General features: G+C 49.7%; 1 protein-coding gene across 2 annotated transcripts in view; it reads right to left on the bottom strand.

Moving 5' to 3' along the window:
* Positions 1-14,212, bottom strand: part of Strip2 (striatin interacting protein 2) — a 38,235-nt gene that overhangs the window by 18,268 nt on the left and 5,755 nt on the right. For both annotated transcript variants that reach the window (XM_021641297.2, XM_021641299.2), the window contains exons 3-13: positions 11,724-11,798; positions 10,697-10,834; positions 9,005-9,125; positions 8,306-8,377; positions 8,031-8,137; positions 7,231-7,358; positions 5,845-6,048; positions 4,542-4,777; positions 4,220-4,285; positions 3,787-3,850; positions 3,031-3,102 (exon numbers count right to left, since the gene is read on the bottom strand). In XM_021641297.2, coding sequence (XP_021496972.1) covers positions 3,031-3,102; positions 3,787-3,850; positions 4,220-4,285; positions 4,542-4,777; positions 5,845-6,048; positions 7,231-7,358; positions 8,031-8,137; positions 8,306-8,377; positions 9,005-9,125; positions 10,697-10,834; positions 11,724-11,798 — 1,283 coding nt within the window. The remainder of the gene's footprint in view (positions 1-3,030; positions 3,103-3,786; positions 3,851-4,219; positions 4,286-4,541; positions 4,778-5,844; positions 6,049-7,230; positions 7,359-8,030; positions 8,138-8,305; positions 8,378-9,004; positions 9,126-10,696; positions 10,835-11,723; positions 11,799-14,212) is intronic.

Below are 14,212 nucleotides of genomic sequence, written 5' to 3'. Positions count from 1 at the left end.
CTGTACCCTAAGTATAAACACACCCAACACTAAGATACACCACACTGAGGCTCTTTCCATGGTCTTAATCAGAGATCAACCAAGAGCTCCAGAGTTCCCATCAATCTAGGAAGGGGAAAGGAAAAGACAGGGGAGTAGGGAGATGAGCTCAGAAGGAGACTTTTAACCTCCGAAAGCTGCTGTTCCCTCCCCAGCATTCTCGTCAACATCACTATCCTCTTGCACTTTCCCCATGCACACCTGCTTCTTCATGACCTCACTAATCCCTTTATCAGAAGGGAAGGAGTAGGGGTCTCAGATGCTGCCCAGGCAGCCCAGGCCTCCCTATTACAGTGAGCGTCACTGCCATAGACTTGGAGGAAGCGGGGATAACAGCCAGTCCAGACAAGTCCTGAACCGGCATTTAAGAGAGCCTAGTGATCCTAGCCTGTGTGCCTTACTGCTCCCCAAAAGGCTTACTACCTTCCCTCTCCTCCCCCAGAGCCCTCGCGTCACTGACTCCGCCTCACGCAAAGGCAGAGCTATCCGAAAGACTCCATCTTTGGAAGAGAAGACCTGCCAGTGTCCGTGTGCCTCTGGCATGCGAGATAACTTCCTGAGCTGAGGACACAGACCAAGCCTCTGCTCAGGCTTGGGATCCTTTTCATAGTTACTTTTATTAGTTTTAATTATGCATGGGTGTGTGCACGTGGGTATCTGAATGAGTGAGGCGCCTGTGGAGGCCAGAGCCATTGTATCCTCTCGAGCTACATATGGCTGTAAGCTGCCAGGCAGGAAGAGAATCTGCCCAGCTCCGGGGTGTGAGAATGGGTCTGGGAGGCCTCGCTCTTCTCCCTGACTCTCTGCCTTATTAAAAATCGTAAGGTCACATTCCGAAAGCTAGCCACCAAGGTCTGTTCCCTTATTTGTCCAATTCCTCCTCCTGAAGCTGACCACCACGGTTCAGCTATCAAAGTATTGGAGGCACGCCATCAAAAGCCCTTTTGGCTCACCTAATTACCATGCCCAGTTAAAATGAAACACCTCACCCTAACACAGGGCTTCTCACGCTACTGCCATGGGCCTGCTCTCCTCTGCCCAGAGGCCGTGCTTTGTTCCTTCTGGGTCAGAGATCCCTAGCCCTTCTCCCTCGTCCTCTGCCTTATGTCCTTGTCTCTTGTTCCCTGCCCCTTGTCCTTGTGGAGCAAATATATCTCCTTTGTGCTGAGAACTTGGTCTTGGGGTCTTGAGGTTCCCTGCAATGACGGTGCTAGAAATTGATGTCAGGTCCATGGGAATGACAGAAAGTACTCTTAATCACTGAGCCATCTCTCCAGCCTACATATTCTTTCCTTTCTCTTGATAAAATCTATCAGACCTTTAGTTAGTTGCTCTGCTCTTCTCCTCTCTCTCTCTCTCTCTCTCTCTCTCTCTCTCTCTCTCTCTCTCTCTTTTCCAAACAGGGTCTCATGTGGCCCAGGCTGGCCTCAAAGGTAAGTAGATGAGAATGGCTCTGAACTCCTGACCCTCTGCTTCTATTCTCAGGTACTGGGATTACACAAACACCATAATTTATGTTTTAGCATCATGCTCCCCCTTTATCCCACATCTTCCTGTAGCTACCATCTCATTTCTCTCTGCTTCTTTTCATTAGTTGTTGGTTTTCTACCTCTTTTCTTCACATTCTTTTTCAATGTACTTGCAGCAGGCTTTTGGCCATTTCACTGTCATCATACTTAAAGTCACCGATTACCTTGATGCTGCCCAACCCAATAGGCACTTCTGGCCTTACCATGCATCACCCATCACAGACACAGCCGAGTACCGCCCTCCCCGCTTTCTTCCTCCCCAACATAGGGTTTCTCTGTGTAGCCTGGCTGTCCTGGACTAACTTTGTAGACCAGGCTGGCCTCAAACTCAGAACCACTGCCTTTGCCTCCCAGAATGCTGGGATCACAGGTGTGCCCTACCACGCCCAGCACGTCACTCACTCCCTGTTTACAACTCTGTTTTTGTTGTATCAGGCTTCCAGAGTTCCTTCCATGTCACTGAGTGTTTTCTCTCATGACTACTGCCAGTCAATACACTGGTGTGTTCTGGGGCCTATCCCGGTGCCATCCTCTTCTGTCTCTGCCCACTCCCTGGGCCCTCTTAGCCACGAGAGAGGTGTTACCAATGTAACAGATCAGTGACTCTCAGGTTTCTCTAAGCCAGCCCTCTCCCTAGAACTGCAGACCTCTCCACCTGACTGCCCCGCAGCTCTGCAAAAGTACTTGAAGGACAGCTGGGCCTTAGTGTGTCCAGACGGGATTTTTGGTGCTCTTCTTATTCCCCAGGTGACAGTCAGTCTTGGTTCTTCTCTTTGCCTCTGGATATACCTCTAGCAAGCATATCAGCTATACTTAAACAAGCAGACAAACAACAATCCAAATTCCTCTAGTCCAGGTAACTGCCAACTTTCACAACTGGCCGAGATGGGTTCATGCCTCCCTTCTTTGCTTGCTGTAATCTTTGTACAGTAGACAGTGCTTTTTAAAACCCAAGACTAATGTCTCTCCTCTGCTTCAAACCTCCAAAGGTCTCCCTTTGTGCCTGAACCAACTCCGAGCTCCCTCCCTCCGCTAACGGGCCCTTTGTAGAGTCCCCAGGTCACTTGCCTGACCTCATCCCACAAGTCTACCTCTCACCCGTGGGCTGTTGCTGCAGCTTTCTTTGCTGCCTCTTCCACCCCGTGCCTGCCTTTCCCCGATTCTACTCAGTGTTCTCTCCTCTGATACTCCCATGGCTAGGTCCTTTCCGGACTTCAGAGCTTGGTTAGATGTCACCCTCCAAGACACCAAATGAAATAATCGACAGACACTTTTATAATGTTATCCTATTTAAATTATCTCTATAATCTACCGTTCTGTGATGGTCTTTAGTTTTTTAACGACTTGCCTTCCCTAACTTGAAAACAGTGCATGGCACAGTAAGAGCCTAACCAGCTGAGTCAGCGCATGTGCAGCGCGTGCTCCGCAGCAGCCCTCCCCTGCGTGCTGGGCCTCGACTCACCAGGGACAGGGGACATCTCCCCAGCTCCTCTTCAGTCTTGATCTGTATGTCTGCGATGGAGATATACTTGTGCTGGAAAGACAAGAAAACACCGACAGGAGATGAGAACCTGAGCACACTTGGCCCAGTCTCCTCCTCCAGTTTCCTTGTTCATAAAGAAATAGTCCATGGGGCTAGCATCCTAAATACACAGAGAACCTCTGGAAGCAAGCATCTTACTGACTTCTGCATGATTAGCATCAAGCAGCACTTGGTAAACAATTTCTGTGTATTACACTTCCTACTTGTGGATACTAGCAGGTGCCTAGTCATGTGTGTCAGAGTGCAAGGGGAGCCAAGAGTAGACCTGTGCCCCTGGACTACCGCTCACACATGTTCGATACACACGCATGTATGCGTGCAGGTTTGACTCCACTGTTTATACATACACTGGATATAAAAATCCCTACCTAGTCTTTGGCCTTTAAAAGCCAGTGGACCTAAAGAGAGAGAGAGAGAGAGAGAGAGAGAGAGAGAGAGAGAGAAAAGAAAAACAAAGAATGGGAAAAGATAGAGAACGACAGAAAGAGGGAAAAGGAACAAGAGAAAGGAACTATTGTGTCATCAGCCTGAATGCAGGAAACTGGGTAAACAGAGAGAGACCTGACTTTTCCTACTTGACCGGAAGGCCTGCAGAAGTCCTGAGCGGATCTAGAAGAGGTCTGTCCAGCACTGGGCAGTGGAACCCTCACTTTGAATGACAGCCACCCTAGTCACCTGCTTTAGAGTCTTCACACTCTCATGGATGGGTCGAGGTAATCCAACCAAGGTGTCGGTGTCTCTGTAAGAGGCGCAGAACACCAGCCCATAAGCTCCGCGGAGGAGAAAACTACCCGTGCACTCTGGAATCGCGGGGACCCCTACCCCTGGACTCCTACACCTTCCTACTTAAGGTTCCCGGTCCGTCTTCGTGCTTTCCACCACAGAAATAGCAATGCCATGCAGAGGCATTTCTGAAAACTAGGAGAGTGTGTCACGTCTCTTAGTTATTCACTTGGTCTGTAAGGGACAGTTTCCCACTTAGTGGGACAGGCAGCCTAATGACACCTTTGGCAGTGAAATCCGTTCTAGCCTTACGGAGGCTAGTGGGGAGGGCTCTCAGCCTCCTGTGATAATCTTTATATCCAGTTGTGACTATCTCATCACTTACTGCCCAAGAGTGAATCCAATGAACTTGTTTCTGCTTATCTCCAAGAAGTGTTCAATGTCCTTCTGTCTGAGATGATGGTGAGGAGACCAATATCAGAGAGAGAGAGAACACAAAACAAAAGAGCCTTGAGAGAGAGAACTCTCCAGGGCCCATGTCCTTCCTCTGGAAGGATGGAGCGGGGAGGAAGACAGCGGCCAGCAGAAGGACCCTCTGACCCGGGTTCTGACCAGAGGTCAGTGAGCACTGGACATGTGCTGCTGCGCCCTGGCTCCTCAGCGACCGGAGTCGCACGGCTCAGGGTCACTGGTGCCATTTAACCTACCTGACCTTGGGGGCCCAGGGAAGGCCCTTGGGAAAGGCCACCCGGTCGGCAGAGAGAGGTGTCTGTGAGGGGGGAGCCGGCACCAGAGGGTCCTGCTCTAGCAGGTCTAACTCTCCATCCAAGGCTCGTTCTCCGTCAGCTGCAGACTCTTCCTCCTCCTCCGTGGCCGGCTCCTCAGTCTTGAAGAGATCCCTTTCATTGTAGATGTCCAGGCTGTCTTGCTTGGTGAGGAGTTGCTGGGGGTCGGGGGGAGAGAGGAAATTATATAGAGCTTAGGGCAGCCTGGTGTGAAGTCATCTCTCTAGATGTCAGGAAACATGAGCTTGACAGCCATCTACGATGAGAACACTCCATTATCCATCTCAGTCTTATAGCTCTCTAGACTCAATCAGAGGACAAGAGCTGGGAAAGATGACCATGACCAAGAAGCAGAGCTAGACAGGACCAGTGTGATACCCAGCCAGCTCACAGAACACACTGACGCTCTCCCTACAGCATATTCTGTCCTACTGACGCTCTGCCTAGGAGAACATTCAGCGGCACACCAGCTGCCTGCCTGAGGAAGATGACAGGATCTTGCTGCCAGGCAGAAGAAAGTTTTCTTTATTGCATAAAGAAAAAAGATTGAACAGAAATAGGCCAAAAAGTTAACAGTCACTGCCTTTGGTTGTTAAGCTTGTGGGTGATTTTTTTTTCCCTTCATCACATTTTTATATTTGTTCCAAATATTCTACAATGAGTAAGCATCACTTTATGAAACAAAAAAAGATTGAAAAAAACCAAACCAGTCATACTGCCTACAATGCAGGATTGTGTGGCCTGCCATCTTTAAGTGGTAAACTCTGGTAGGTCAGGCTGGTGAGCTCACAAACATGTGGCCAAGGCTCAATGTAACGGATTGAGAACTCCTCTAGACTGCACACTGCCCAGAACCTGAACCAGCCATCTCTGAAATGTAAGCTAGTGGTGCAAGGCCAGACAGAGGATGGTGGTGGCTCAAAATAAAACTTCTTGCTGCCAAGAAAATGGTGATTCATAATAGACATGTAGATTTGCTTGATGCTCTTTTCAGGGTCCCTACTCTCAGAATCTAACCTAACTCATACTTAGGATGCTAAGCAACTCCAGTCACTGAGGTCCAGGCCAATAACACATGCATGGCCAAAGGAGAGGCCAAAGCATGGACTCTCAGGATCAACCTGGAATAGCCATGCACTGCCCTTTCCTACCATAGCCAGAATATCTTAGAATCTTGACTTTTTTTTGACCAGCCAACACCCTAATATGCATGTTTGCTCCATACCCTTCGAGAACCCCGGCGGCCCCGCAGCTTGGAGGGTGGCGGGGCCAGCTGAGACTCTCCCAGATCAAGAGTGGAGGAAGGCGGGGAGGCGGCGCGCATGCTCTTCACGACCTGGATGCTGTCCTCAGCTAGAGGAGGCAGGCCCAGCTCCGCACGCTTCTGTATCTTGAGAGCCTGCAGGTGCTCAAACCCACCCAGGGTAAACTAAGGAGTGAAAAGGAAAGGGGAGGTTATCTGAGACCAAGTGGGCAACCCGAGCACATTGCCTTTATGTATTCAGAAACACACACACACGCGCGCGCACACACACACACACACACACACACACACACACCCCAGTATCTAAAAATAACAGGCCACAAATTTAGAGAGAGCAAGGAGCAAGGGGTGGGTACATGGAAGGTGGTGAGAGAGGAAGGGAAAATGACACGGTCACGATGTCAGCCTGAGGATCAGGGTCATAAAACCAGCATTACTTATTGACCCAGGACTGGAAACGGCACGAGACACTAGAAGGGTGGGCAGCTCCCCTAGAAAAACAGAATGTCCTTTTCCTTCTGCTTCCTGAGCAGGGGCTCGCTGTGGAGCCCAAGCTGGCCGTACACTTGCGGTCTCCGTCCTCAGTCTGTGAGGGCTAGTTTACAACCACGTGCCATAATCCTTGGTACAATCTCTCATTTTTTAAAAATATTTCTTTTCTTTTAATGATTTGTTTATTTTTATTTTATGTGCATTGGTGTTTTGCCTGCATGTATGTTTGTGTGAGAGTTTTGGATTTCCTGGAACTGGAGTTACAGACGGTTGTGAGCCGCCATGTGGGTGCACGTTCGGATGTTACAATGTCCTAGAGTCACACAGTTTCCTCTGCAACTAAGAGGTGGCTCACCCAGCGAGACCCACTCAGAGGGTACGGTTCTCTAGCTACCCAGGATGGCAGCCAGGGGAGGCTACGGGATGAGGTATCCAGATGAATACCAAATAACAACTCATCAGCTATACGCTTGTAAGGATGCCCACTCTCTACCAGTAGAAAAGGCATGCATTAATCTTCACGTTTCGTAGTTACAAAAGCAGGCACAGAACTGTCCAAGGCTCACTGTGATGGAGAGAGCCAGGCTCCCAGTTGCCAGCCAGCATGCTTCTTGTGAAACATCAATTCTGTCAGGGAAGTGAGCCACTGACATCGTCAACTCGGGGAGTGCCATCTGACACTCATCCAGAAGGAGCCTTGCGACACACAATGTTTGATGGCTCCAGGAGGGCTTTTTGCGCCTCTCAATTAGCTGGGGCTAACAGCTGCCCTATTCTGCAGCCTAGCTCCTGCTCCCAGACCCAGGTTAGAAGAATCTGATCGGGCGAGAGGGATGGAGAAGATCACACACTCACCATGACGACCTTCCAGAGCAGAAGCAGAACCTTCTTTATTGGGAAGTGAGGGGCCACGCCACTGCAGAATTTGGTAACCATGGAAAACAGCAGGAGGGCAAAAGGCTCTTCATTATGCGTGGAGAAGCCTGAGACATAAAGAGAAAGCGTGATGAAGCAGCTGCATGCTGCCCTAAGATCCCTGCGACTGGGCACGCTGAGGAAGGCACTCACCTCCCCTGAGAAACTCCAGAGCACTTACAAGGAGGCACAGTGCCCCCCAGAAGAAATTCCCTCAAAGGACAGGACTGAGGCTATTGTGGTAAAACAGTGTGCCCACCCCAGGGGTTAAGGTAATGCTTGAGGTCATACCAAACAGGAAGTGGCGGTAGTGGCGTGATAAAGGAATCAGGATATTTCGCAGACCAGACCTCAACCTTTACGTATTTACATCAATAAAGACATATTTTTAAAATGCTCTCACATCTCACCCTTGTCAGATGGCCACTTCCACTCACATTAGAACACAGTTCATTAAGGCGATTCAACTCATTTCCCCATATGGGATTCATGACGACATGAAAGAGGAATGGCTTATCCTCATTTCTAACCAAGGAAACCAAGACACACAGGGGTGCAGTCAAACTCAGCCCTCATGCCTCATGCAACAGCTCTGGTCTTAAAAATAAATAAATAAAAAATACGCTAATTTGAAAAAGAAAAAGAAAGCAAGAAAGGACGCTTCCCCGCACTGGATGACAGCTGCTCTGCCCTGCTCATGCTCAGCATGCTTGCAGGCCCTCCCTAGGGCCACGGCTTACTCAGCTCAGTTCGGAAGGTCTCTCGGGCTGTCCTCCACCCACGGGGGTCTATCTCTCGCTCCAGGCGGATATTTTCCACCATCAGGTACATGACACTCAGCAGCACCCTGGAGTTACAGAAGGCCGTAAGAGATTCCTGAGTCATCCCCAGCGGCGGTTACAGACTCCAGAGATGATGTCCATCAGATCAAATTAGCTAGAGGCAACCTCCCGCTCTGGCTAGGGCTTGGAAAGGGGGTAACCGTGCTGATCATCCCTTGGTCGCCCTCACTCGCCTGAGCTCAGCGCTGTCAGCGATGGAGACGGCTGGTTTCCGAGGCACGCCACGAGAGGCCTGGCTGTCGCTGCTGTGGACAGGAGGGAAAGGACAGGAACGAGTAAAAGCCTTTATCTCCCTGTGCACAAACACAGACCTCTGCTATTGCCTAGGGCGGCTACAGTGAACCTGCTCTAAGGGGAAGGGACCTAAGGCTCTTCCTTGCGACCTCAGCAAATCCTCACCCCGGTGAAGACAGGCAAACAGTCCGCCCTGTCATGTCAAACAGACGGCGAGCCGTATCTGTGAGATAGGAAGCACACTTCAGTGTGTCTCAGACTCCTGGAGAGGACGGTTCAGTGCAGAGCAGCAGCAGAGAGCACGCCTGCACTAGTAACTCTTGAGGGGCACAGCCAGGCAGTGACAGGCTGGTCTGCTCCTGCTGAGTACATGATGGAAAGTTCCCTCTGAACTCACCAGGCTCAGCGGAGAGGTGCTGGGGTAAGAAGGAAACCAGCCTGGCCAGGCCTGTGAGGCCAGGGTGTAGTCACTGTTTAGCTCACCCCGAGGAGGGAGCATGTCAGGAGAGGACGCTGGGTAGGGGAGCTGCCGTGAGCACTGAGTGGAGGTGGGGACTCAGCTCCCACAGGGATGCTCCTGAGGAAATGGCAAACGTGGGGCTCCTTCCAGAGTGTTTCTAGGCCCCCCGGCTCCTCACTCGATCTCCATGTGAAGCAGCTCCAGGAAGGCTGAGAAGGTCCCCATCTGATAGAGCAGGAAGCAGTTGTATCTGGACCAGTGCAGCACGTCCACCTCGGAATCACACTCCCCAAAGGTGCCTGGAGGAGCACACACCGCCACAGGTTAGGGCTGGAGCGGAGGGCCAGCTCTTCCTACCCAGCACACTCTTAAGACTCTCTCATGCTGTACAGAATAAAGAGGCTTACAGGATTCGGGCAGGGTCCCTGAGAACCTCCTTAAATGAGTGAGCCAGTGGAGAAACGGTGTCTCCTAAGTCAAGTGTGCTCATCAGTGGTCAGTCTTTTTTAAATGATTTATTTAATTTTATTTCGTGGACACTGGCGTTTTGCTTGCATGTGTATCTGTGAGGGAGTTGGATCCCCTGGAACAGGCATTACAGACAGTTGTGAGCTGCCGTGTGGGTGTTGGGAGTTACTCTCAGGTCTCCTGGAAGAGCAGCCAGCCCGCTTTACTGACGGGGTCTCTCCAGCCCCATCAATAGCCAACTTTAAACCCCCCAGGAGCAGATCCTGAGGTAAGGATTCAAACACAAATAAACAGTCTATTTGGGAATGGACTCCAGGAATCACCAGAAGAGAAACAGTGGGGTGAGAGGGAGAAGTGGGGCAGCCGGAAGAGCTCACCCCCAGGGACTTCACCGCGACAGGTGAGATAACCAAGCTTATATTCTCAGTCTTGTTAGGCACTTTTTTGAGGGCTGAGGACATCAATTCCCTCCACTTCCTGATTGCCCAGTGCGGGCTGCAGACGGAGCCTTTAAGCAAAAGGACCTTTGTGCTGGCAGCGGGTTGAGGGCACAGACTGCAGACAGACAGAAGTGCCACCTTCTGTCCTGCGAGCTTCCCTTTCCCAGTCTTCACTCCCCATTTATTGTTTCTTCTTATTATTTTACAGCTTTTTAGTTCCCAATTTGTTGGTTTGCTGGCAACACTCACACGCTCAGAGCTTATTTCATTACTCTGGCAAGACTACCTCAGCGCCCCTTCCAACACCTGGCTAATGGCTTCCTTCTGCGACGCTTTCCGCAGTTACCCTCATTTAGCTCTGGCTATCTCCACATCACCACAGCAGCCCCTCCTGAGGAGCCTCAGCGCAGGTGCCAGCGTGTCAGCTCTCTCTACATGCGTTCTCTTGGGGATCTTCACATGCAGTTATAGCCCAGATCAGAGGGAAGGAAATCCATGTAGGAAATCCTGACATGCACAGGGTCTGGTTTGTGTCTGTGATAGGAACTAAGGAGACAGAGTCATGAGGATCAAGGGTTCGCAGTCATTCTCAGAGAAAAAGAAAGAATAGAAAACAGAGTGCCAGGCATGGCAGCACACATCTTTAATTCTAGCATCTGTGAGGCAGAGGCAGGTGTGTCTCTGTGAGTTCAAGACTAGCCAGAACTACAAAGTGAGCTGCTGTTTTAAAAGAAGAGCAAAGAAAAGCAGTACCTGCCGTGCTCTGGGAGACAGAGCAGGCCCAAGAGACCCAGAGCAGTGTCCAACACTATCTGTGGCCGTCCTTCCAAGGACAGGCTACTCCTCACGCAGTACAACCTTCCACTGGGGGGCAAGGGGCCCTGCTCTCCCAGGCAGGGCTGCTGTGCACGCCCCGCCCTCCCCCAAGCTTCTACGCTATCAATCAGCAAGAACAGACTCACCTTGGGCCAGGTAGAGGACGGCCCGGGCCACCTTCAGCCGGCGCTCCCTACTGACCACCTCCAGGCGGTCCAGAAGTCCCATCACATAGGTCTTTTGGGCATCTTCCTCCAACTCCAGCCATTCCTTGGTGTCTTGCACTAGGGATACAAAGCCACACACCAATGCTGGCCGCTGCCGCTTCTTCCTGGAAAGAGCCCTGACAACAAACACACCTCGGATCTAGCTCCAAGTGATTCTTCTACCCAAAGCCTTTCCTTTTTATTTTGTTTCTTTGATTTTAGATTAATATAGTTATTTATTCATTAATTTTTGCTGCACTGAGGGTTGAGCCCTGGGCCTTTCACATGCTAGGCAAGTTCTAACACTAAGCCCAAGCTTTCCTTATTTAGCTAAGAACGCATCAGGGATACGAAAAGGGCCCCAAATGTCCTAACCTGGACCTACTCTGTACCGATCGTCACCATTCCCACTTGTGTCCACACAGCACATTCTGTCCTCTGCCTTTCCTCAAGGAGTCCCTCTGTCTCCACCCATTCTAAATCTGTACAGGCCCAATACATGAGGACCTCCTCCTCACTGATGGCCAAACCAAAGCACTGCCGCAAACACTCTTTTCCTTTGCCCTGACACCCTGTATTTTCCTCTGGCTGTGGCTACATTTGTGCTATGCACATCTCTGCACTGCTACCAGACTAAGGAGCTTACTTATAGAAGCTGCAAATGGCCTCCACCTCTGCCTCCTGTATCTCTGACACAACAGATACTCAACACACACTTGAATTAAAAATTAAATTGCCACTGAGAAAGTAGTGAAACAATCTTGAAGGGGTCAGAGGAAGGGCATGGAAACTGCTATGGAAACCAGGAAAAGCAGAGGGATGGCTCAGCAAGGCTACTCCTCTTGGCTCCATGGCCAAGAAATGAAGGTGTGTGACTGTGAGGGGAGCGGAGAAGCCAACTTTGACTTAGCCTTTCAGTACATAGGTGGGAAACAGCACGTTTCTGTGCGTGAGGACATGGCATCACCTTGAGTCTTGAAATCTTCTTCAAAGCACTTCTTGTTTGTGGTGAACTCCAGGTTCTCTGTGTAGCTGTACAGTTCTGTAGCAGAAAGACAAACCAGAGTCACATTTAGAACCCCAGTGAAGAAGTAGAGAGGATTGCCTGAAGGCTCTAGCATTCTTGTGTCTAATTCAATCTGGAGCCAGCTCCCTCCTTCCAGAACAGTTAAAAATAGCCACATGTGTCCCGGGTGATTAAACTATCAAACCTGTCCCCCCGCCAGATGGAAGACAGCTTTCAACACTTGATAAGGGCAGGAGGAGGGCTGGAGTGGAGGGCTGGAGTGGAGGGCTGGAGTGGAGGGCAGGAGGAGGGCTGCAGGTCAGTGCTTCTGCTTCTCGGGGCTGCAATCCACTCGGTCAACCCAGGCCAGCACCAGCCCCACTGTCGAGAAGGACGGGGCAACAACCCAGGGTCTGGGAGGCAAGATTCTATCATGTTTAGGACGCCAGGATGAGGCCTAAAAAATCATGAGCTGGCTGGGGCCAGTCTGTCCCCTCCACACTGAGCTGCCCTGGAAGGGACAGAAATGTAGGTTCCTACATATGGCCGCTTGGACAGATGACTTGGCAAGTCATGTGGACAGCTGTCAGGTTTTTGCTAGGATTTTGTGCTCAGGAAAATCTAACATTCTTGATCGTAGTCTGACCATAAAACAGGGTAGCAATGCCCCTGCCCCAGAACATCCGATCTGCTCCTGCACTTTACAATCAACTAAAACCAACAGATTATCTCAAAATCTATTCCCTCTGTACCATAGAGCATAATTCATGTATGCTCCAGCCAACTAGCTACAGGTTGAGAAGCACTTAGGAGTTAGGACTCTCAAATCTCCTGTCTTAGAACAGGGGTCAGCAGAAGGGTCAGCAGAGACAAACCTCAACTTTAAACCTTAGGTATGTCAGTCATTACTTCACTAATGGAAATGTGATTATGTCTATATATGCACTTATTTATTTAGATCAGGAAAGTCAGGCGAGGAAGGCAACAGTGCTGAACTTTGTCCTTATTTTTAAAATGTTAGATAATGGAATTTTATATGCAGGTAATTATAAGATACATTTAAGATACCCATGTATCTTTTACTCAGGCTAAACAAATATAACATTTGTCATATAACTACTCTCCAGTGTTATTCCTTTCTCTGAAAGTAACTACTATCATGAATTTGGCATGTATTCCTCACATGGTCATTTTTAGATTTTTATTACATATGTATGTGTCAAGACAATATCCCAGGGCAGGAGAGATGGCTCTTGCAGAGGACCCAGTTCAATTCCCAGTACCCATTTGGTGACTCACAAGTACCCATTACCTCAGGTCCAGGGCACATGTGTAGCGCACCTACAGATACACAGGCAAAACATTCATACATACCAAAGAAAAATAAATCAAAAAATTTAAACAATGTATCTGTGCTGCTGTTTTATTTTTGTTTTTTGAAGATTTAATTATTATTAATATAATGTTCTGTCTGCATGTACACCAGAACACGGCACCAGATCTCACTATAGATGGTTGGGAGCCAGCCTGTGGTTGCTGGGATTTGAACTCAGGACCTCTGGAAGAGCAGCCAGTGCTCCTAACCTCTGAGCCACCTCTGCAGCCCCCTGTTCTATTTTCACTCTTAACATTATCATAGTTGTGTTAATTCTCTTGCCATTTCTTCTTCACCCTGGTTTTGTTTTGGGCATTTAGTCACACTGAAGCGTGCGGATACAGAGCAATGACACTAATGGCTATATGAATACTGTGCTTATATGCTGGCTTATATGTTGGGAATTTTAGGTTGTTTTCAACTTTTCATAATTAAAAGAGGCTGAAATACTCTTGTGCTCGAGTATAAAGCTCCTTTGACGGAACATCTAGGAATGAAATGACTGAGTCATGATAGGTGCAGACCTTCAACTTGAGCAGCTCTGACCGAATCGCTCTCCAGTTCGGTACTCCGCCCCTCCACACTGCTACACACACCGTGCAGAAAGATGCTCACCAGGCTTTGAGGTTTTTAAACACTGGATGAACTAGTCAATTGGCTGTGTGTATGGACCCACGCGTGCCACGTGCAGAGGTGAGCTGTGAGCTGGCCCTCCACCACCACGTGGGTCTGAGGCTGGCACGGCACGGGCACGAGGCAGCAAGCGGCCTCACCTGCTGGGCCACCTCTCGGGCTGATGACTGTGAAATAATACCGTTTTAAAAATACTTTTTATTAATTAATACGCCCAGGCTCAAGAGACGGCTCAGTGGTTAGGAGACCTGGCTGCGATTCCAGAGGCCCTGGCACCCGCAGGGCAGCTCACGCTGTCTGCAGCTCAGGTTCCAGAGAGCAGACACGCTCACATAGACACACATGCAGGCACAACACCAATGCACACACAAAGTGAAAAAAACCCCACAAACCCTTGACCATCGTTTAGAGACACACAGACACACAGACACACACACACACA

This window comes from Meriones unguiculatus, chromosome 21 (assembly GCF_030254825.1).
Source record: "Meriones unguiculatus strain TT.TT164.6M chromosome 21, Bangor_MerUng_6.1, whole genome shotgun sequence".
Lineage (NCBI taxonomy): Eukaryota > Metazoa > Chordata > Mammalia > Rodentia > Muridae > Meriones > Meriones unguiculatus.
Note: the sequence above shows the minus strand (reverse complement) of the source record. Positions and strands in the feature narration are given on the sequence as shown.